This window comes from Anoplophora glabripennis, unplaced genomic scaffold (assembly GCF_000390285.2).
Source record: "Anoplophora glabripennis isolate ALB-LARVAE unplaced genomic scaffold, Agla_2.0 scaffold730, whole genome shotgun sequence".
NCBI lineage: Eukaryota > Metazoa > Arthropoda > Insecta > Coleoptera > Cerambycidae > Anoplophora > Anoplophora glabripennis.
Window position 1 is genome coordinate 68,034 of NW_019416817.1, and position 26,294 is coordinate 94,327.

At 33.6% G+C, this 26,294-nt stretch overlaps 1 protein-coding gene across 1 annotated transcript in view; it reads right to left on the bottom strand.

Annotated features, from left to right (window-relative positions):
- Nucleotides 1–26,294, bottom strand: part of LOC108913903 (zwei Ig domain protein zig-8) — a 69,165-nt gene that overhangs the window by 21,808 nt on the left and 21,063 nt on the right. The window contains exon 2 of the mRNA XM_018719557.1: nucleotides 11,623–11,919. Within this exon, the coding sequence (XP_018575073.1) occupies nucleotides 11,623–11,919 (297 nt within the window). The remainder of the gene's footprint in view (nucleotides 1–11,622; nucleotides 11,920–26,294) is intronic.

The following is a 26,294-nucleotide window of genomic DNA, read 5'->3' on the forward strand; positions in this document are numbered from 1 at the left end:
TTATCACCAAGATAGGTAAGTCTGAAGATATGGTTAAGAAGCAGTATTTTTAGTTATGCAGTATTTATCTCCTGCTCCTGCTAAAATTATTACTTTATCTGTCTAACAGTAGAATGCGCACGGCTTTAAAATAGGTTATAATTTTTAATTTTTTAATTTTTTAATTTTTTTAAATAGCTAAATATCTCGAAAACATATAATTTTAGGAATAGGAAAACTTGATGAAAGTCATAAAACGAAGCGTAGAATCCAAAAATGAAAAAATATACATACAGACTGTTTCGTTAAAATAACAATGCTGACGTCAACTTCCGGTATAACCGGAAGTGTTAGAAGAACAAAATTATTCGATTTGAAAAGAGCAGTCCCAAAAACCCTGGTGTGTCAATTTTCAAAATTGGCACACTAGGGCCAATAAATCAATAAATCGAAGTAGGTTCTGAAATAATGTAATAGGCCACTCATTTCGAGTCACCCGGTATAGTACCGTGGCTTTCAATAAGATAAAAATCATCAGTGTTCTGAGGTCCCCTACGGTTCAGTTCTAGTGCCACTATTGTTTAATATTTTTGTAAATGATCTAACTCAATTTCTTACTCTATGTACAAGACGATGTGGACGATCTTACGTTTTTTTTTAAGATGAAGCTTTTATAGGTTGGACTATATTTGAAAAAAATTGAAAAAAACGTATTGATTTTTTAATTGTAAACCTTATTTTTTAAAACCTCCCATAAAAAAATCGAGAGATCTGTTGACTTTCCGGGCCACTGAATGGGTTCATTAAACCCAATCCATTTTTCTGGGAAAGTGTTATCTAAATATTGCTGCACAATCCTAGCCTTGTGGGGCGGAGCCCCATCGTGCTGCAACCATAGGTTTCTCCTTAGCTGCAAAGGCATATTCTCCAGAACTGCAGGAAGTTCTTCTTGTAGGAAATTTAGGTAACTCACGCTTTTCAATGTATGTTCATAAAAATAAGACTTAATTAAATGCGTACCGATGATGCCGCACTATACATTTACTCCAAAATGGCCTTGGTTATGGACTGGATTTACAATGTAGGGATTTTCAATGGATCAGTAGTGTTCATTGCGCCTGTTTGGCAAATCATTACTGACAAATCGACTTTCGTCCGTCCAAAGAACATGCCGAAAAAGGCAAATATTCCAAATTGTGAATTTTGTAGTAATGATACCCATTGGTCTTTAAAATTCGTTGAACGGCTGATTTATCCAAATTCAATTCTCGGCTAGCAAGCCATATAGAATTTCGTGGACTTTATTCGAAATACTGTAACAGTTGTATTAACATTGTTTCTTACCCTTCGGTCAATTATTAGAATAGAAAATGCATCTTCATTTCGTCGCAAGGTCGCCTCCAATCTTGTCAAGGTTCTATGATCAGGAATGAGGCGCTCTGGATACCGTTCTCGATATAACTCTACAGCTCTTCTTGATTTTTTTTGTGACGCGCCGTAAATTAGCAACATATCAACTTTTTCTGAATGAGAGAACATTTTGTAAGCACAAAAGTTATACATTCGACGTTCGTATTGAGTAATGACAAGTATTTTGTGACATTTATGCACTTTAAACAACGAACATTCAATTATTTTCCAACGACTACTTGATCTTTCCACGCTAATGTGACTTTTAGGTGGTATTTTGTTTGAGACTCTTTAGGAAGATATTGCTTATAATTTTTAAACGGGAAGTAACACAGAAATTTATCTCTAATAAAAGCTTATTAGAAAGAAGAGAGCTTTTTAATAGAAAAAAAATTTCTAGAAAAAATATAATTGATGACGTTATTAGTCGTTGAAAATGCAGCTTACCTCATCGCATGTAACACCACGTGTTCCAAATTTTATTTAAATTTTTTGCATCCTCACAATAAGCTCATACTTTCGAGTTTGAGAGACCCTGTACCAACAAACGATATAAACGAAAATGGGAACCTTGTAGAACACCTTATATAATAATGTTATTTATTTATTTATTTAAGTTACACCACCTGACAGTTAAAACCAATTAGTAGGTGGGAGAAATAGCTAATAAATATAGATGCATTAACAAAATCAGATTACTAAAGTACAAGAGTAAAAAAAAACAAGTTAACAATAACAGATTATAAAAGTTATAAAAAACTATAAAAGATAACCACTACGTACCTATATAGGACTAAATAACAAATACAGTCGACAAAGTTAAAATAAATGCCAACATAAATACCAACAAAACAAGCATTTTAAAATTCAATTAAAACTAGTATACATATAATTATCCTAAAGCAGGTCATATAAAGAATGATTAAAAATTAATATTGCAAGTTATGACTAGAAAAAACTCTCTTAATATGGGATATATTATCATGAAAAATATCCACAAGGTTCTGCATTCGAGAGTGATTTTCAATCATTGTATACGATGGTGAAAACTTTAATAAAATCGTTCGAGGTGTGGGAAGATAGAACAAAGACGAAGACCGGGTTCCAGAGCGGGCAACACGAAAACACAAGGCAGCTAGAAGATCCGGACAATCAATCAATCCAGTAATGATTTTATACAGGGTTATTAGTGAGTTACACATACGTCGTGTAGCAAGGTCATTAAGGATAAATCGTCCAAGCAAAGTACCATGAGGTATTCCCTGTGGTGGATAACAGTCATCAGACCTGAGCCATAAATACTTTACATATTTCCGTTGAATGTTCTCAAGTCTTTTACTACGAACTATATAATGTGAATTCCATACTAGAGAGATATATTCCAGTTTGGGGGGAACAAATGCATTAAACAATAAGGACACTGCCTTAATTCCCGTAAATTGTTGTGAATTCCTCACAATGAAACCAAGATTTCTATATGCTTCACGTTGAATATTATTAACGAGTTCATTAAAATCCAGTTTAATATCAAATGTTACACCAAGATCCTTAAAAGAGCTACATTTCCTAATCAAGTTATTACCAACAGAATAATTATATGTAATCGAGCTAACCCTTCTAGTGAAAATCATGGAATTACACTTGGACAAGTTTAAAGATTAATTGAATTGTTATGATTTTGTTAAATTTGCGAGTAATTTCCTCTTTTTTCCAGATTTGTCCAATATTACAAATCGACTACAAGTAAAAGACCAAATATTCCTCCCCCGTTTTAATTAAATAACATATTTCGGAATATAATAACTGCCACAATATACATCCAATAAATACTCCCATATTTTTAAGTTAACAATGGCTAAGTTGCGGATTATATTAAGCATATAATACCCGGAATTAACCGAGGCAATATTTTCAAAAGTAATATGCCGGCAGTTGTAACTCAAGGCAGAATCTGTTCAGCATGCTCTCGTTGTTCCCATGTCCCTACCCTAATATCGTATACTCCAAACCTCAGCGTTATTTAATGCAACATTGAATTTTAGCACGTTATGCTCCTGCCTCTGCTTCCCCTTATACGTTTAATAACGTTTTGTTGCTCTTTCTCAGCGGCGGCAGTTGGAAAATGAACAGTAAAAGTTTTATAAATCACGTAAATTCCATTCTAACTCTGATCTCTACATGAAACGGCAAGTTGCAGTACACAAAGATCCACTGTAGTTTTAACATATTTAATTTTGTGTCAAAGTTTGTCCTGGAATTTTACATTAAGAAACTTCAGTTAGTTACTCAATACAGTGATAATGCCATTATTATAATTTATTAATGAGCTTTATCAAATTGCGTTACTTTAAATTTCTGAAACTTTTAATTACTTGACACCAAAGTTGGGTAAAACGTAATTAAATACCACTTACTAGTACGTATATTCATGAATGCGGTGTCAAATTATTATTCTTTTAATATATGAATAAAAGACTAACACTCTTATTAATAATAAAATTTAGATTATTCTAACATGACTTTAAAACTAAATTAGTAAAAAGCATATTAATAATTACGTTTAACATTTTAACACTACAATGATACTAACAGCCTTTAACTTAGTGTGAAACGTAGTGGACAAGTGGATCCTTCTTAATTTTCTTGATAGAGTTGTTCTTGATCTTATACACTGGGTCCTGTAATTGGTTCTCTATTTTGGATATTTACTCTATTGTGTCGAATTTCTTCATTTTCCTGTACTGCTTTGATGGCTTGGACTTATTTTCTAGCAGATACAGGTTCGTAGAATTTAACATTAGTTTAAAAAGATAATTAAATAAAGCCTTATTAATAATAAACACTATAACAGCATGCTAACTAATCGTTACTAAGAGCATACTTACAGTACAATAAGCAAATCATATTAATAGTTGAATAATACTTCATTCAACAAATTCGCTCATATTTCTTTCTATAAAATTTCTTTGACGTTCTGTCACGTTTTGTGGTAAGATATACGTCTGTGCTCTGTAATGGTAATGTTCGTTCGATATTCTGTTGTGATTCTAACCTTTAATTTTATTGAGGGAGATTTTTGCTATACTGAATTAAGTACCACTGAATATCCATATTTTATCTACTGTTGGATAGAGATATAATTTGTGCCTTTATGGTGCAGTTGCCACTATGGATAAAGTAAGAGGAAATCCCATTTGCTCGCCATTGTCATGGTTAAAATTCCTATTAATTTTAATTTTGTCACAGAAACGTTCAAGATCTGTAAACGTAGAAAGGGAAGAAAAAGACGAAGTTAAAAAGAACATAAAAGTATTAAAATGTAAAAGGATATTAACAACAGCTACCTAATAGAGACAAAGCAGCAGCGTGGAATATCATAAAAAGAAAATTAGAAGAAATAAATTAGATGATATCAATAAGAAAAGAATAAAGCTACAAATGCAACAGTCGGAGGAAATGCACAAGTTGAGAATGAAAAATGAAACGAAATATAATCAGAGAAGTCTAGAACTACTGGAAATAACCAAGTATTACCGCTTTTTTTAAATAGCTTTTAATAATAACTTTGTAACAATTTTTTCTTGTTGTAGGTAGGTCTGGAAACAAAAATGCGAATTTGAAATGAATAAAATATATTTTCGTATGTATTTCAATGTTAAATATAATTGACATTTTTAATGTATCTTTTTCTTCTCTTTTTCTTTTTAAGAATTTGTGAAAACTGTAGTACATACTGCATACTGCAAAAATACTAAACATTTTTATATTTAGTTGGTCAATATAAATATTTTTATTTCTACTTACGTGTTCTAAAACTTACATTCTTCTCAATGAGCAATAAAAATTTCAGTTAATAAAAATTTGTCGGCATACAAAAACAAAACAAAAAAATTGGTATTAAAATGTAAATGTAGAAAAATGCGAAAATAACACAATTTTTATATTGATCCATTGAACATGAAAATGTATTGTAAATATGTCACAACTCTGGACTTTCTTTAAAATCGTTAATTTTCATGAAAATAATAAGAATTAAATAATTAATTTTTTTATTTAACTTCGTATAACTTATCCTATGAGAAAAAATTATCTTTGGTGGTTTCAAAAATATCTCTGTATACAGGCTGTTACAAATTCGCTTCTCACTACAGGAATCTCGGAAACGGTAAGATACACGAAGTAACTTAAATGGGGGCAAAGTTGCATAATCAGGGGATCAACATTATGCCTCTAAAAATCAAGGCTAACATGATTAGTTTTCGAAATATTTGAAAAAAAGCGAAATTTTGGAAATCCGTTTTTATTTCATTTCAGTCTAGTTGTGGTGACATTGAAAAAATAAAGAACACTTTCTCATGGCAACTTTTTGCCCTCTATGGAATGGCATAATCAATTTTTATATGTAACATTTCGTCTCTCTAGGAGCATCATCAATTTCATTTTTTTAAATATGACCCTGAAAATTTTATTACATTTTTTGCAAGCCTCCAGGACCCTCAATACTGTATTGCCTCAGCCCGATCCAGATTCAATCGTTTTGTCGTGAAAAATTCTTCTTCAATGTATTCATTCCAAATTTATCTAAATTTTTTATTTAGATTACGTTGTTTACTGAATTGTCATACACTATAAGTGTCGTTAGACCCTGTGAAATCCACCTAGTTATTTAAACTATTACCACTAAATATAAAAATGTGTAGTCTTTTTGCAGTGCTAGGTATGTACCACAGTTTTCCGATTTTTTCTTCACAAATTCTTAAAAAAACAGAGAAGAAAAAGAAAAATAAAAAATGTAAATTATATTTAACTTTGAAATACATAGCAAAATAATATATTTTATTCAATTCAAATTGGCAGTTTTGTTTTCCAGATCTACCTACAACAAGAAAAATATTTACAAAATTATTATTAAAAGCTATTTAAAAAAAAGCGGTAATACTCGTTTATTTAAAGTAGTTCTAGACGTCTCTAATGATATTCCTTTTCATTTTTCAATCTCAACCTGTGCATTTCCTCCGACTGTTGCATTTGTAGCTCTATTCTTTTCTTATTGAGATTTATTTATTCTAATTTTCTTTTTATGATATTCCATGCTTCTGCTTTGTCTGTATTAGCTGTTGTTAATTTCCTTTTACATTTTAATACTTTTATGTTCTCCTTAACTCCGTCTAGTAGTATAAATTTTTCTTTTTCTCCCCAAATTACAGATCTTGGACGTTTCTGTGACAAAATAAAATTAGTAGTAATTTTAACCATGACAATGGTGAGCAAATGGGACTTTCTCTTCCTTATCCATAGTGGCAACTGCACCACAAAGACACAAACTATATCACTATCCAACAGTAGTTAAAATACAGATATTCAGGGATATTCAATTCAGTATAACAAAAATTTCTCACAATAAAATTAAGGGTGTCATGTTTATTGTACTAAAACATGTTGTTTGTTACATGTTTCTAAGTATTTAATTATTAATATGATTTGCTTAGCATACTGTAAGTATGCTCTTAGTAACCATTAGTTAGCATGCTGTTATCATGTTTGTTATTAATAAGGCTGTATTTAATTATCTTTTTAAACTGATGTTAAATCCTACGAACTCGTATTTACTAGAAAAGAAGTCCAAGCCATCAAAGCACTAAAGGAAAATGAAGAAATTGGAGTTAAAGATTTAGTAGAAATGATGGCCCACAGTAAGGAAACACTGGAAATTTTATTGCCAAATTCTTTATTTACAAATGTGTCAAAGAAGAGCTTCATTGCAGTTTCATCGTTCAAGACAAGGATGAGTTTTTAGTAGACTTGGACCAACCTCTCATTTAGTTTTAAAAACAAACTGAAATAACAGCTATTATTATCCATTTCCAGGTCTGACAAATATCTACATGGAAGCCTTCAGGGAGAAAGCACTGGAGTCAGCAACTCTAAAGCCAAAATAATGGCTCCGATATTCTGAAGATACGTTGATTATGGAGCCCCATAGATACAACGATGTAACAAGATTCCGAAACCACATCAGTGGAGTACACCAGGACATCAGCTTCACTATGGAAATAGAATAAAATGGCACCCTGCCGCTTTTAGTCATGAAAACATTGGTAAAGTGGAAACAATGGATGCAACCACTTATAGAGGACCACCATAATGGGAAATTCCGTTCGTAGCGGCAACGATAAAAACGGATCTGAACAACGGGATGCATCTAAGGGTTTTGGTAGCCTCCCCGAAGCCTAGCCCGGAAGCAACAAGGGCAGATTCCTAACTAAAGCTATGAGAATGTAAGTTTGTAACAGGCACTGACCAGGTGCAATCCACTGTATAACAACCCGAAAAAGGGGCCGTGAGAGCTGTAAAACTACTGCCTATTATTCATAATTAATTCATTTGAAGTATTCGATACTTGAATTAATGAGTGTAAGTTATCATATAAGAATTTTAACCATCGTAGTCAACTCTTTAGGAGATTTTATAGACTTTTTATGGTTACTGCACATTTAAAATGAAATGCCGTACGAATGTAAGTAAAGAGTTTAGAAAAGGTACAAATCCATCCAGAATAAAAGCAAAGAGAAGCGAAAATTTTATTTATAAACTTGCAGGTGTTTCTCCTGGAACTATAAGAAAACTACTTACTTCAGAGCACTTCTAATAAAAAAGATATATTTACCCTAGTTTATTCAGCAGACAGCTTTCTGTAAAGCGTAAAAATGCGACCGCTGCTAGCGCTACATTGTTGAGAATCTCGCGACATTATTTTCTACGAGAAGTGGAACTAGTAATCCTGAAGCGTTATGTCTTATAGCGCAATAAAGAAGATTGCAGGAATTAAAAGAAATAGTGTCAGAAGGTTTATGGTATTACATAAAAACTGTTATATTTTGTTAATCTTATTTAAGGAAGCTTTAACACTGATTCTTTTAAAATGTATATTAACGCATTTTTTAAGATAAGCGCAAGACTCATTAATAGATACATACAAGCATATAGTGAATTTCAGCACGGTATATTGTTTATGACACTGTAGCAACGAAAAAAATGTAACATCTAGCAAGGTTGGACAAGTTAGGTTGATTTTATTATTGTTAATGATAGAGAGACAGTTGTCATCAAATACAAAATTGCAGACCACCTCGAAAGGCTACAGTGGCGTAATGGTTTAAAAGAATAATTTTTATGAATCGAATAAATATAAAAAACGCAGTGTTGTAGATAGAGTATTGTATATAATACTTGTGGAAACTGTGTTTTATCGCACTTATTGTGTAATATATTATGTAATTTTTCCTTCATTACGTACGTCGTACTTTACTACCTTGGAAAATGTTACAACGTAATGTATACATTTATTCTTTTTTCTTAAAAATTCCCCTTTTCTCAGTAGAATTGCACCCTGCGTATCAAATATACAGGGTGGGTCAAAAGTACCGGACTGGCAGGATATCTGGGAATATTCAAGAGATAGCGTAAAAGTAAAGCCCTAGGGGTTTAGGATTTTTCCCTGGCTACCCTTGAATTTGACCTGGATCATGACCTTCAAGGTCATATCAAGCCCTAAGGGTTTAGGATTTTTCCCTGGCTATCCTTGAATTTGACCTGGATCATGACCAACATGGTCATATCAAGGTCACGAAAATTTCTTTAAATTGGACCCCATAATTTTGAACCCGGAAATGGAGAGAACAGAAAATTTTACGTTCGGATATGACCTTGAAATGATCGGATGATAAGAATTTTGAGGTCAGGGCGGAGGTCAAATTCCTGACCTTGGAGGTCACCGATTTAGTGTCCATCAAGAATCCTAGAACATTTTTCCTGGCGAGTTATTCTGCCATTTCGGTACTGTTAGGCCATTTTGAGACTTTTTGATATCTATAGTAAGATCATATTCGATGCAAAGTAATAAATCATTTCCTGTCAAGGGAATCAGTGCAACACGTTTTAGGGGGTTTTGGAAATTGAATAATTTCTTTATGTATTATGGATTAATAGTTATATATTTATGAAGAACAAAATGAAAAACAAAGGCATCTCCTTCGCACATTGGGCGGCAGGACAACAATACATTTATTACTCCCTTCATCCTCCCTCATATGACTTGTGTCTTGTGCTTGTTGCGGCGGCGCGCGTGCCGGCCCGGCGTGGTCAGTTTCGTTTCGGTTGTATTGGTGCTGCGTGTTTCTCGCTCGCGATATTTGTGAGGTTATAACTGTTATAAGTATAATTATATTTCGTTCGGGCTGTATGTGTGTTTCGCGCTTTTATTTGAGAATTTGCGAGTGAAATCATATTTCTTGTGCTCCGTAACCAAAGTGTTTTTAGTGTTTTATTTGTGTGCTGTGTTTCGGGCTGTTGTTTGTGAATCGTGAATGCCATTATATTTTCTGTGCTAGTGAAGTGAAGTTTTTTGTATTATTATTGCTCTGTTGTCGTTATATGGAGAAATGGAGGCGGTGCCTGGATGTTCGCAAGCCGGATGTACTGCTGTGGGTACAAAAAAATCTGTATTAAGTTACAGAGAAAAAACGATAATACTTATTAAATGTCTATAACGTTTTAGAAAAGGATCATCCCATGAAACTGAAGACTGGTTTGGTTCTAGATATACTGGAGTAAACGAATTATCTGTTTTCAAAATTTTAAGAGAGAAGAAAATTGAAGGAGACGTTAAGAAACCTAAAAAATGGGGTGGAAAGAAGGAATTAATATTAAATGAGGATGAGAAAAATGTAGTTCGGCGTACAGTATATAAATCATAGAATTTATATTTTGTTTATAATTTGTTAATATTTCTTGTTTGATAAAAATTTTTTTGTTGAGATTGATAGAGAATTGTTGTTAATGTTTTCATTTGATAGAATAATATCATAGGATTTATATTTTGTTTTCATTCTGTAAATATTTATAGTATATCTGTTATACAAGGTTTTTGCTTTGAAACTTCGTTCTCCTTATAAAAAAAAGAATCGTAATGGGGTGCGATGAAGAGATCAGTTCACGTCTGGAACCCTGTTCCTACAAAAATCCATTTATTCTCATAAACTATTTGTTTTAAATGTAATTTATTATAAATCCAATTCGTTATTTAAATTCCACATATGTACTACATTTCACCTCTGTATGCGCCACTGTTTATTGTTCCCTGCTTTACGATCAAGCTCGCCAGATTAGTATTTGACGCATAACCGACCACTTCGTACATTCGATGCACCTGGCCGACTACAGCTAGTACCAGAACACAGTGCGTATGCAGCGGTATTTCAGATTTTACATTCAATTTCATTTTAAATTTGAAATGGTTCATCTTACCCCTCCTAAAAATGATGACACGATTTTCCTTTGATAAAAGGCCGACAATTTTTTGCTCTACTTTGCATCGAATACGATCCTACTATAACTTTGATCTAGACCTTCATGGTCATTTCAAGGTCATATCCGAACATAACATTTTCCGGTCTCTCCATTTCCGGGGTCAAAATTATGGAGTATTAGAAAAATTGTCCAAAAAATAGAAAATTGAAAATATCTTTAAAAGTAGTAAAGGCAACCCTAAAAATGCTTATATGGCTTGAAAGGAAATTTCAATCTGCATACGACAGAGTAAAAAATACAGGGTGTCCCATTTAAGTTAACAAAGTTATAGCTGTTTTAAGTTATCGAAATGTAACAGCAAAAATGAAACACCTAGCATTAAATATTTTGATTTGTTGGTATACCATAATTTAGTGTTATCTATGCCCTTTAGAGGTACCAAAAATCCTCTTGATATCACGCTCCTGAAAAGAGTAGCTGACATCTCCCCGTATCTTTAAAAATTAATATCTCAACATCTATAACTCCTAGGTATGGAGAATATTTAATAAAGTGACCCTCAAATTTTACGTAGAATCCGAAAATGCAATAATATATAGTGTATCCCATCAAAAATAAGAGAGTTAATGTCGACTTCCGGTATAACCGGAAGTGCCATAAAGTTCCAAATGTTTTAGCGTGGCCCTAGTGTCTTTCGTTGGTTGCCAAATTTTCAGATTTATCGGATCAGTATTTTCCGAGATATCAATAGTGGCGATATCTGGTGGGATACCTTGCATAATATACCATTAACTGAAACGTAATTTAATACTATTGTACAAAAAAACAGTATAATGATAGTGAACGTTAGGGGTTTTACCGATCTCTGGCAAACACATAACATAATATTTAATATACTCTTCTTACACTTATATCTGTACTTACCGTTTAGTATATGAACACGGACGCTGGCGGAATTGGCGTTGGACGGCGTACAGGTGTAAAGCCCTGAGTCACCCTGGCCCGCCTTCTGGATCAGTAGGCGGCTGGTGGTGATGAAGCCTTTTTCAGTGACTAGGCTGATACCGCCGCGTGGCGAGTCGAAATTGATCACCTCTGAGTTCTGTGACCAGGCGATGTTGGGGGGCGGTTCAGGGGCGTACTGGACTATGCAGGTCAAGTTGATGGTCGAACCCATGTTGATGAAGAGCTCGGGACTGCCCAAGATTTCCGTGATGGGTTCTGAAACAATATAAATGTTTAAAGAAACGTTACTTTTGTTTTTCTGTTTTTATCAAAGTACTTCTGGGTGTTCAAGATTGCAATACTAATTTTTAATTTAGTTATTATCAAAAATAATAACGGTCTAAGATTTGACCCTTGAGGAACACCTGATTTAGTCGCAAATAGCTCACATTTGAATCCATTAATTGCAACAAAATTACGTCGATCTTTTAGATAAGTGTTAAAAACTGTAGTAGATTTATGATAATCCAAATTCGGTTAATTTGGATAACATTACAGTATGGTTAATCGTGTCGATGGTCTTAGAAAAAAAAACATATATGCCACATCCACCTGACCTATAGAATCATGACTTGATATATGTATGTATTGTGTGATTAATTCGTTATTATTGAACGCTTTTCCATAAAGGCATGTTGACAGGGTTGCAATAATTTTTTCATAGACATGGAAATATGATTGTATAAAGCAGTTTCAAAGACTTTAACATAATTAGATAGGATAGTAATAGACCTACAGTTAGTTATATCAATTAAATCACCACATTTGAGTAGACAAATTCTACCCATTTTCCAAATCAGGAAATTGCGACATACGCAACTGTATGTTAAATATAATAAGCGAAAGAGGTGCAAAAACCTTAGAGCAGTCCTTAACTACAAAATTGGGATAAAAATCACGGCCACATGATTTTTTTTTATTTTGCGATTAACATATTTCTATCATTTTCATTGAGACATGGTATGGTCAACATTAATTGACTGCTTCAATAAAGGGCAATAATTATTAAAAATATATATATATATATATATATAAAATTCAGGATTCAAAGTGAAATAGGAAAATGATTTCTGAACATTCTAATGAAACGCAAATAATATTAACAGTTACACACATTTCCCGATATTAATTTTTGTTAGCTCTGCAACCAATAAAATATTTCGCGTTTGACAAATGAGAGATATATTATGCTGACGGTGCGTTACGTTTTAGGCGTAGCAGAATTTATTGCGACTATTATATCGCCGTATTTCTGCAGATGTAGCTAGTTTATAGGGTGGAGCAACCAGTGTAGGATTCGACGTTTCCTTTAGGGCCGTGGGCGGTGGAAAAATTCGATGTGTATCTTGTTAACTATAAAAGGAACGGCGGATAACATTCAGCACCTAAATCGTTCTTTCTGTTTGCAGGAGTATTTTTATATTTTGTGTAGTTGCTCAAATTGGCGTTGTAGTTGAAAATATTTACATATTCTAAACAAATAATACATTTATTTTATGTAAATGTCAACATAAGCAATTTTATAATAATATAGGTAACGGCAAGATAAATATTGTACATGATATATGTGTACATGTAAAAAATGTAAAAAAAAGTTATTACCAAAGTCTGTGTATATCCATTTTGGATTGGAACATATACTGTAACCATCAGAAGTAAGAAAATAGTTAGCATAGTGATTTTAAATTAGCTATTCCTCAGAAAATAAAAAATCCTGCGCCAACGATTTTTTGAACTTATACTTAACTACGTTATATTTAAGGTTGAAACTTATTCAATTCCCAAAATATTCAGTGGTATTGTAATTCCAGATTTTTTAATGATATTATCTCCCAGTTTCTGCGTCACTGGTTCATATATTAGAAAATCAATTAAACGTATTTCCGTCTTTCCAACATTTCATCAATCAAACATCTTCAAATATATGTATCTTAATAAATGTGATTTTTTTTCAGTTTTAACACTGTATCTCGAAAATGAAACGTTCTGTGACTCATGTTTACATGAACATATTTACAAATATACCAAGTAAAAAAAAATGAGTAAATTTTCATTTAACACCAACACAGCTATTTCTTAGGATGAGTAAGTATACACCCAATTGTGCTGAAATAACAACACTATTGGTTGAGTAATGATCACACAACTATCTGTTGGCTGTTTTATTAATTAAAAAGTTGGCAAAGTTTTTAAGTACATGTTTTTAAAGGGTTGGCATTGCCATTAAATATGAAAGAAGATATCGGACATATGTTCTCCGTGACTCATTTCGTATACCTAAATTCTGTATCAAAATTTCGTTTACCTGCGGTTGAATTTCTGCCTTTTAATTCAGGAATGGTATCCATTTGAGCATAATAGACTTTGAACTTTAAAAATGGATATTCATATATATCTAAAATCTTAATATTTACATACTTTTGTAAAATAAATGTTATTTTTGGTATTGTTAATACTTGGGTCAGCACAAAGCAGTTTATCTCGACAACAGCCGGGTCATTCGCCAGAAATTAAGAGGGTATATGGAACTAATATCAAAGTTACTGTTCTGTCAATAAAAACAAATAAATAGGTAACTCATCGGGGGGTTACACTCCCCCAGACTTTATGATTCAAGGTATATTCCTCCATACGTTTCCATTATATTAATTAGCAAATATGTATAATTCTTTCTTCAACAACAAGATAGTGTCACCTGAAATAAGTCGAGGCTTCCCCGGACGCCAACTAGTTAGCATCCCAACTACCGGTTGTGTGAGTCATATTATTATGCCACCTACCTCAACACCACACAGTATGTCAATCGAAGCGCAGGTAAGACCCCGTAGAACTTACAAGGCACACTTCGAAGGAACCACAGTTGGGAACACGTGGCGCGCCCTGGAGTCTTCAAAAACATAAATGAGTATGGCATATTACTCACAAATTCACACTTCATTAAACAAATGTATTCAAGCTGGCTCACACATAAGTATAATAATCAACCTTATTCGGGCGCTGGCCAGGCACCACTGTCACAAAGAACACCCTCTCTTAGTTTCGGCATCCCGGGCTAAATCTTGGTACCCATAAATTACATTATCTCAAAAGCAAATAAACACTTGGCTGGCGTATTATGTGTGAACAGCTGAGGTTTGATTCAAAGCAACCACGATAGCTTTCATTACAAAATAAAATATATATTTAATCCTATTATTGCAATATTTTGAAAATAAACAAGTGTTACAATTGTCATTAAAGATGAAGGATGATATCGGACAGACGTCCTCTGCGACTCATTTGGCATACTCGAATTCACTAAGAAATTTCTCCATCACGCTTTCGCATACCTGCCGCTGAATTTCGTATTCAGGAATGGTATTCATTTGAGCAGAATAAACCCTGGACTTTACGAATCCCCACACGGCATAATATGGCGTGATCTTGGTGGCAAAGTAACTTCACTGTTACGTGAGGTGAGTCGTCCATTAAATTTCTGCTGTAAAAAATTTCACGTGCCGTATGACAGGAGCACCATCCTACTGCAACCAAATGTTGTCCAAATCATGTCGTCCAAATCCATGCCATCCAAATAAGCCCACAAAAAATTCAATAGCATCTCTCGATATCAATCTCCATTGACAGTCACTGCGTTTCCCGCCTCATTTTCAAAAAAGAACGGACCAATCACCTCGCTAATGTGTTACTCTTCGGGTATACAGTGGTCGTTCTTGAATAACCCGAGGATTGTCTCTGTCTTAGTTGGCCAAAGCAACAGCTTTGCTTGCACATATCGACTAAGATGGAAATGCGCCTCGTCGCTAAAGATGATTTTCTTAGTAACATCACTTGTTGATTCTTCAACATCCAATCAACGAAAGTCTGGCGGGTTAAATGGTCGTCTGGTTTCAATTTCTGTGTAAGCTGAATCTTAAATGGATGCAGATGCAGATTTTTTATTAAAATTTGCTGCATTGTGCTTTTTGAAATGTTTAATTGTAGTGACCGACGGACGGCACACTAACGTTACGGGAATTTCCGCCACCCCATCACTCACCATTGCAATATTTTCGGCTGAACGGCCAGTGCGAGGCTGCCCGGCCTGCTTTTTATTGTCTGCAAACGAACATATTTCTTCAAATTAGGCAACTAATCTTTTCACAGTTATTTCATTCGGATCGTTCCTTCTATTCCACACAGTCTCAGCTACACATTCTCTGTACTTGTAATTAATTTTCACAATCTTCACTCGTTCATAGATAGCGCTTCATTTTATCTAACCGCAACGTGTTTACTACAACATTTGACAATGCCAACTTCTAGGAATGGAAATGGCGCGAAATTCAAATCCTGTAGGTATTACTTGTGGGACACTATAAATTTTGGTAATACTGATTTATTTTTGAGTTAGCTCGTTAAACCATGTGTGTTATATTGGTATACCACACTTCATAGTAACTAAAATCAATTCTTAATTATAAGTAAATGAGTCCAAACTTTGTGTTTCTTCTATCAACTCAGAAATGCACAATATTGTGTGTATCTCTCTGTGTGTATTCTGCTAATAAGCTCACTTCTTTGTTAAAATCATAAGTTCACTCAAAATTCAACACAAAAATAATTTCACTTAAAAATGACCTGCACTAAAAATATAGTAATATATAAAATATGTTTTACTGTGTAACTATGACATGTTATACAGGCCTGTTTAAGTTCGAATGAATCAAACTTTAACCACAAATAGAATCCAATAAATAATTCAGAATTGACTTATAGAGCAAGAGTAAGTCTCACCGTTTTCATTGTACAGGGCCGTATTGGTCGGGTTTTAAGATAATATTATTTATGAAATCTTTGGCATACTTATAACAAATTGATTCAAATTTATTATGGTGTTAATATTTACACATGTGCATAATTCACTGTAAAATTTCCAAATTTTTGTATGTTAGTGGTGTACGAATGGGTAGTAATGCGGATTTTTACCCCAACTTCTATGTCAATGGCCTAATACCTAATCATTTAGATTCCTTGGACAATTCTACATAAAAAAAGGTATACTTGTTGTAAATCGGTATAGTGTATCGTTTTACCGAAAAACTAAGTTGATTGGGAGACCATTATTCGGATAACAAAATTTGTTTCTTAAGGATAGGAAATAAATTTTAAATTAGTATTATTATGTCACGTATTAACTTAGACTCTTGCTTTAGGGAAGGAAATTTTGAATTATTTATTGACTTTTATTTGTGGTTAAAGTTTGATGCACCCGAACTGAAACAGAAATCTGCCAATCAGTTTCGTTCCAAAAATACGTCTACGTACGACAGACTGAAGGATTACACATTTTTCTTGTTATCGCCTTCATTATTCTTATTAGAGTAAAATGCCATATTTTCATGTTTATATCCGAATCCCAATATCCCCGCCCTATCTTATCGATCCTTTACTACACCTTCGACACGAAGGTATCTCTAAGTTATCATCAGCCCTTTGTTGAGAGCACAATGAAGTAAGCAGTATCAGATAATGCCCTCCACGTAACAGAATCTTCGCGGAACTAAGTTCGCAAAATTCCCTTTCTCCCCATAAAAAATTTACACAAAAGCAACAATTAATTTGAACGGCCATACATACGAACGGGAAATTTTGATAAATGACCTCCGATGCCTATAATTTTTCACCGGAAATTTTCGGTGTTACACAGTATTTGATTTATATAGAAATAATATTTTTAATCCCTAGGGATGACAAGGATTATGGGCCCAGGAGCCGGGTGAAAATGTTCATTTTATTCTTTAAATTATGGCGTATGGGAGGGGGCGTAAGCACAGCGCGGAAAATTACATACATGAGTACCAGTGCAAATGTTTTTAAATTATTTCTGACGTTCTTATTTATTATGAAAATTTTGAGATATACGCCCCAAAAAACGTTTCCTGTTCATCCATGATTTTATACAAACCTGAAAATATAGATACGGTTTCCAAAATTTTGCTATATTTTGTTTTGTAAAAGCTAATGGGTGTGGATGGTGTTCGGTAGATACAAAACAACTGATAGAAATGTTCTCTGTATCAACTAAATGTTCACTATAGCATATAAATTTTTTAGGTAATTGTTGGTTTTACCTCAGTTAATGAACTCATGTCAAAAATTTAAAGGGGTGAAAAAGGAGCAAAAATTAAGTTACACAAACTTGTATCGGAAGTTTAAGGTCATATAATAGAGAAAAAAGCTAATTAAAAATATGTTTAAAACTGTTTTGGAACTGCTGAAATACATGTATTTTTATCGCGGCGAGTACTTACAAAACATTCTGTAACACTTTTTACGAGTTTGTAGGTTTCTTATGAAGCCGGACTGTATTCGAAAGTCAGTTTGTAATACATTGTTGTAGTGATTGCTGTGCTGTTTTTTAGAGAGTACATTTAATAGCCGTATTTCCAAGTTTTCTTTTGGAAAAGGGGCATTTATTTAGCAATCGCGAATATTATGAAATGCTCATAATTTATGGCGAAGCAAACTAAAATGCCCACAGAGCTTGCCTAGTGTACCATGCAAGATATTCCGAACGACGTGCTCCCGCCCCCGCATTGCGAACATTTGTTGCTCTAGCGCAAAGAGTTTTGGACACCGGTGAAGTACAACCGCGGCGAGGTCGCCCAGGGCGACCACTGAGAATCTTAAACGTCGAGGAGATGATTCTAGATCTCGCCGACGGAGCCCCCGCCTCACTTTTTTCGGAGAGTGTGCGACTTTCTCAACATTACTTTTCCCGACCGTTGGATATGCTGCGGCAGCCTAATTTGATGGTCCCCCCGCTCCCCAGACCTCACCCCTTTAGACTTCTTATTGTGAGGATATGTGAAAAGTGTTGTGTATTCCACGGAAATTCGTGACATCGATCAACTGCGACGTCGTATTGCCGAAGCTTGTAATATAAATCGAGAGGACGTAGCAATGTTGCAACCCATGCGAGCGAATTGGATACGTCGCGCTGAAGCTTGTGTGCAAGCAAATGGTGGGTACATCGAACATCTTCTATGAAAATCAGCAGTTTTCAAAAGGTGGCTCCTTGCAATGTTGAGGTAAGTCAGATATTAAAATTACATTTTACTCAACACAAATCCTAGTATTTACCTCATTTTGACATGTGGCAAAAATATTTGACATAAGTTCATTAACACCTTGTATACATGACAAGGACTGCCAATTTACAAATAATAAACGTTGCTAAGATTCTGTTGCAATTCATAACATTTATTTTTACATATTGGGTAAAAAATAATAATAGAAAAATGGAAATATATAATTAAAAATATTTTAAACTTGATATTTTTTCAATATCTGCAAGCAAGTATCTTAATCTACTTGCTTTCTAGTCATAAAGAATATTTTTCTTTGTATTGACAAAAATGATTATTTAACAAGGTAAGTACAGAGTCCCCGCGTCCAGTTTCACCCCTCTCCACCGTTGAAGCACCCGATCCCCCTTAAGTACTGCTCCAACACTCTTCTACATATGTCATTCAGTTCGATCATTTAGTAATATGTAAATTTACGTGGTATTTGTTATTTCGCTAAACTCTCTATTATATTTCTAACTGTGTAAAAAATAGCACGGTTTGTAAATTACACCAAGAAGTGCAATTACATCGTAACGGTATTTGTGAAACTACTTTTAAGACTCCTGTTTGCAACAAAAATAAAACACAATCCACCAGCTATACGTTGCAAATCCAAGTAGGGAACTGGATTGTTGAGTCTGAGACCTACGGGATCATAACCATTAAGACCTGCAAAACACAACTCGTACATCCCATGTTCTAAACTCTCTCTTTCTGTGCATGCCAGTAATCGCCATTTGGATTCCAAAGACGTCGCTCTTTAATAACGGCCGTCTTGTACATCTCCTCTAATCTTCTAGCTCATTTAATCCTACTGTTACTCTTTCAGAAGGATTCGCCTACCATTTATTTATCGCATTGAATGAGATATTCAAGCAGGCCGAATTAAAGGAATCTTTTTAAATTATGAGGATATTACTGTTGCCAAGAACAAGAAATAATTGCGGGAGATGAGTCAGTAATTATGATTTATGAAAAAAATTAGAAAATATTAGGTTAAAATTTATTTGTGTAACACCATATGCGGATATAATCAGGAATTTAGAGCCACAAAATAAATAAAAATAGGGACCCTTTATGTAAAATAATGTTCTGGATGTTTCTTGAGTAGAGGTAAAAAATCCAGGGGCGTTTTCTGTGACGAAAAATAAAGGTCTTACATAAATGTGCGGTCTTAGAACAGCCATTGTCCATATACAGCTTGTCAAAAATTAAAAAAATTATATCAGTTTTTAATTTTTAATTTCTAAACCGCTTGAGATAATTTAACCAAATTCGGCGTGGATATTTAGTATGGCAGTAGGTATGAAAGAAAAAATGACCAGCTTTAGAAACTTACCAGTGGCGGAGATGTGGGTATCATCGGTCATTATTTGCCAAATAATGTATTGAAATATAATTTCAATGTGTGTGTGTGTGTGTTGATTTTAATTTTTATTTTTAATTAAGCTGTAAATTATTCCATACAAACCTCTACTGTCTTTTATGTCTTACCTTGTACTTTCTTATCCCTGTCCAGCTGTTGGTAGACACTTGTTACATATCAGACAATATCAGAAAACCTCAGGAGTCGGTTCTATATTTACACACAAACTAGTACAATGCAACACACTTTGGAACGAATGGAGAGTTTGAAATTCAATAGTGTTTATTCAAAAATTTGTTATACCTATGACTTTATACTTAAAAACTTTATAAACTCAAATTAGGAATACCTTTTTATATGTAATATGTTTTCCACAACAAAGAATATTTTAATAAAAAAATTTGCCTTTTTTTTCGGCTCAGCTTACAAACAATATAAGGAATAATTATGAAAAAAATAACTGTTAACTAAATTTATTTGATCTATGTAATACTGAGTATGTCTCCTTATATTATTTGTTGCCTATCAGACAGGGGCATCTCTTATATCTAAACAGGAACGAAAATGGCTGTTCATTTGACAGATTTTGTCAGAGCTTGTGAAAATAGTGAAATATTTAAGTTACAAGTGATTGGATTACGCTTACTTTTGTACAGGTAAGTCCTGTGGTTTGTTATTCATACATTGTAAAGATTTGATGCGAGAGAAAGCATGATTTATTGGTGATAGCTAGCAATATTATAGTGCACTGTATTTTAGGTACCTGGTACGTTGTAAAATTTGAAGTTTTCTTTGCTGGAAACTACGTAGAGGCCTTGTAGACTATTTATGAGGCCACTGGAAACTGCTTTGGAACTGCTTTATCCTGCTAGTAGCGGAAAATTTTCATGGGATGACAAAATAACTTTCTCTGGACTCCGACAAACTATGGATTTAACTGGTGACTGTTTAATTTTCTTTCTTGGACTGTTTTTTCTTGCTTTATTTTTTAATTTTTAGGGAGCTGCCTCTCCACGTTGTACATCTTGCAAAACCCAAGCCGTAACTAATCAATATTTTTTTGTTTTTCTTATCCATCCTGAATATTCTGTCCCTAGCTTTGCTTAAGGTCCATACACAGAATTTTTCAGTCTTTGGATGTCCTTTTCAATCACCTTTTTACAACACTACTTATAACTAACACATTTTTAACAAATAAATGTCCTTTTATTTTTATATATAATTCTATAAATTAATTAATAAAATATTCATTTTATGTTTTTTTGGGTTATCTCCGGGTATTCTTACAAAGCCACCTTTAGTTTTGACATTTGTGAAATTTATTATAAAATTTGACAATTGATGAAAATTTTCATGATATGGTTTATGTTGGATTGAGATATCTTCTTTAAGTTTACTCGTCTCCAACGATATGTATACCAGATTAATCTACAGACTTTAAACTTTCATTCGATATAAGTCACACTAGGTTTAGATTCGTTTTTCTCTATGTACTGAGTACTAACAAGTGTCGACGACATGCATTTTACGAAAATTTATTTTGTACTTGAGAATAAAATTAAAAGATTATTATTTTCTACTATGTAATATCATTGATCATTACTAGTTTCATATCCAGAATATACTTATTAACAATTTTATACCAATTTGGTGTTGCTATAATAATAATTAAAATTTTTATACTACTTTAAGTTCGGTCAGGCAATATTTTCATATGAGTTTCTACATGAACATTTCAAATTCGTTACAATATTATCTTCACTTTTTATTTCCTTACACTTTTTTGTATTCCAAACCGATGAACATAAAATTGATTTATTTGATGAAGTGCATTTTTACACAGTTACTTATATTACTTAAACATATTTTAGGGAGACCATGCAAAACAATAATAATAAGAAGCCGTCATATTATTTAATATTGTGTATTGTTAAATTAAGCTTATTTTTAAAACATATTAAATTATAATATTGGTTTATGCTGAAATGCAAATGCTGAAATGGCCAATATTGTTTACATTTGCATCAGATGGAAATGGTACTTAGGCTAGGCGAATTTATATGGAAAGATTTCCGAGTCTTTCAACTCCAAATCTAAGAATGTTCAGAAATGTTTTTCAACGTCTTTCGGAGCCAGGCTCATTTCAGAAAGATCCAATTCCTGGAAGACCTTTGAGTGTTAGAACGCCTGAGTTGGACGAAGCTATTCTACACGAAATTGAAGAAGACCCAGATACTAGTATTAGGAAAATCATTGCAAATCTTACTGTGAATCATAAATTAGTTTGGTCCATTCTGAAGCATTAACAGTTATATTCGTATCGCATACAAAGTGTTCAAGCCTTACTGCCGTAAGACTATCCTGCCCACCTACAATTTGATTTTGCAAAAAATTGAACAAAATGTTGAATTCACCCCTGGCATATTGTTTACCGACGAAGCTAATTTTTTCAGAGATGCTATAATGAACTTCCAGAATAAACACGTTTGGTCTGATGAAAACTCTCATGCCATAATACAATCACGACTTCCACACCAGTTTTCTTTGAATGTATGAGTAGGTATTCTTGAAAATATTCTTGTTGGTTTTCTTTTTACCAAGAACTAACCGGTGCCTCCTACACATATTTTCTTGAAAACGTTTTACTTGAACTACTTGACGATGATTCCTATGCGCTACGAGAAAGAATGTGGTTTATGCACGACAGAACAGGGGATTGCTCGTAAATTTTTAAATGAAAGATTCGATAATAACATGATTGGACGAGGTACTCAAACCAGGTTAATCTTGGCCATTCTGATCACCCGATATGAACCCTATTGATTTTTTTGTTTGGAGACATCTCAAAAGATTAGTTTACAATTTGAACCTGAGGAGCACTTACGTCAACAAATTATAGCTGGATGTGATGTGATAAGAGCTACTCGAGGAATTTTTGCACGTGTTCGTGCTGCAATTTCAAGAAGATCTGAACATGTGTTTTGGCTGAAGGTGGCCATTTCCAACATTTGTTATAACAAATCATAGTAAAGTAAATCCATTGTTAAAGAATTATTTTGTTATTATTTTAAGTAATGCAATGAGTATCGTAAAAATGCACTTCATCAAATGATTCAATTTTGGAGTTAATCGATTTGGAATACAAAAAAGTGTAAAGAAACGAAAAGTGAGGTTAATAATAATATTTGACCTCCACTTAAGAAACACTCCGCATACTAGTTAATCCTTTAAATGGTTCAAACAGTACAATAGGTACTTTAGGCAAATTTCCTTATCAACATTTTTGTCACTTGTAAAATTTAGATGTCTGGTTTGGATTACCAGTACAAAAGCAAATTCATTACATTTAAATTTATAAAGAATTTATTATTTTACGTATTAGCCATACCAGACATTTAAATTTTACAAATGACAATAAATCTTGGTGTAGAAATTTTGTATTAAAAAGGGCAAATAAGCAAGCCATGGTTTGTTTGTTTTTTCTTTTCGTTTTAGTTTTAATTTTTATTATCTGTAAATTTCTATTTATATTTTGTTTCATACTTATTATTTTCTCTGCTTTCTTTCTTTTTGTATTTTATGTAACGAGCGTTCAAATAAAAACGTGGTCAAGTTGGTTCTGAAAATTTGGACGTAGGGCGTAGCGTATAGCAATTGAACTTAAACGTCATCTGTCAAAGCGCTATATCGCCGCTATCAATTTGAATATTTTCGTTTTAAAAAGCGTTTAAAATGGTGTTTTCTCAAGAACAAAAAGTGTTTATCATAGAGTCCTACTTTAGAAATTGACGCAAGATTGATGGAATATGGAAGTATTCTATTGAGGAATGTTTCATAGAATTTCAAAATCAATTTGCTGGCGTTGTTGAGTACAAAATTTTTCAAAATGCAGTTCAGCGTTGTGTTAATGTTTTTCGTGAAACGGGCAGTGTAACAAGAAAAGAAGGAAGCGGCCGACCTAAAAATCGGACTGAAGAATTAAAAGAAAATGTCCAACAAATAATGGAAAATGCGCCAAGAACTTCTGTACGTGTTTTATCACAAATGGTAGAAGTATCAGTCGGTACCTGCCACACAGTGTTAAAAAAAGATTTGCGTTTGCTCTCCTATCGTTTAACTTGTCAGCAAGAACTTTATGAAGTTGATTTTCCGCGACGGGCTGTATTTTGTGAATGGTTTTTAAACAACTACGGTGAACTTCATAATATCACCTTTTTTCTGATGAAGCCTGGTTTCTTTTAAGTGGTTACGTAAACTCACAGAATATGAGAATGTGGTCTTCTGAAAAACCAGATAACTTTTTTGTCGAGGGCCCTCTACACGCTCAAAAAATTGGATTTTGGTGTGCTCTCAATCGAAGGAGGATTTATGGCCCTATTTTTTTTAATGGTACTCTTACTGCGCAAAGGTATAGAGAAGAAATTATCGCTCCTTTTGTTAACCAGCTGGAAGAAAACGAAATTACAATCTTTTACTTTCAACAAGATGGCGCAAGGGCACACACGGCAGGCGAGACGATGAATATGTTGAGGGAAGTTTTCTAAAATCGACTAATAAGTCTCAATGCTGAACATGAATTTCCACCGAGGTCATGTGATATTACGATGTGTGATTTCTTTTTGTGGCCTTACCTTAAAAACACTATTTTTGAACTGCCTATTCCTGATTTAAACCATCTGCAGGCTCGACTTATAGACAAGATTCGTGAAATTAACAATACCCCGAGCATCTTAGAAAATGTCTTTAATTCTTTGAGGAACAGGTGTGCAAAGTGCTTGGAACAAGGAGGGGGACACTTTCCGCAGCTCCTTTAATTGTTTGTTATTGTTATCACGATTATTCTTTAAAATAAAGTTATATAGTCATTAACGTTATTGAAACTGAAATGAGGTTAAGTTGGTCGCTATAAGCTACTCCCTACGTCCAATGTGTCAGAGCCAACTTCGACCACGTTTTTATTTGAACGCTCGTTATATACTTGCCATTTCCTGTTGTTGGGTTTTGCCTGTCAGATATGTATTTTAAATAAATTCATGTGTTTTAAACATGTAAAATACTAAAATGTAAGCAACACTGTGTATATAATTCTGCATATAAAAAATTCTAGATCCAATTGCACAAATGTAATATTCATCTATCGGTACTACGGAATTTTTAAAACATTTCATTCCAGCTCACCGTTTACTTCCACATGTCTAACTTCACCTTGCAACCGCATTCTATGAATAATAAACACTCCATGAAAATTTTTCTTAATCCAGACTCGTATGAAATGTTTAAAAGCACACCCGGTCTGTCTTCTTGTGAAAAATCAGGAGCGTAACAAATATTCCGCCGGAATTCCCTCATGAATGTGTAATTTTCTAACTTGCTTTGCATATTCCATCTTATACATCACGCTCCTCCATTCTAAATATTAATTCTTGCATTACGGCGTGGCTGCACTTATCAGGCTGTCACGCGTGACACAAACCTAATTTTTGCTGTACTTCTGCAGGGGATTTACGTGGTGCAATGCATGCAGATTGTTTATGAATTCAGTGACAATTAGAGATATCATTATACGCAGTGTGTCAAGACGCTTATTGCAGGTTCGTTTGGGGACTTTCCCTAACTAATTTCTCATTTAAGCACATTCTTTTCGAGACAGTTGCATTTTAAAAACATATTTTTACTAATAGTTTCTTTTTTCAGCTTTGACAAGAAAATTGAAGCGCAAATGGAAAAAAATAGGATTGTTGTATAATTTATCCTTTGGTTTTGCGCACACTTATGTCGTGTTTATAGCAACTGTTTCTTTCTATTATTTTTTTTTCACATTTGTAAAGTTTTGTTTGGTATATGAGATATTGCAACCTTTTTGGATATTTCATATTGGCTCGCTGATGCTGATATACTTAGTACCAGTTTGGATATGTTTATGCATAGCGTCGTTTTCGGAATAAAAAAATGACTATTCATTTTTCCTGACAGCTGTATATGCCATCTCTGTTTTGATAGTGCCTCAGCATGAGCATAAAAACAAAATTCACCGACCTTTCGAAAATCAAAATCAAATCGTAATAAAAGAGAAAGACGTCTCAGCAATACTACTAAACACTTGACGTGAGCCAACA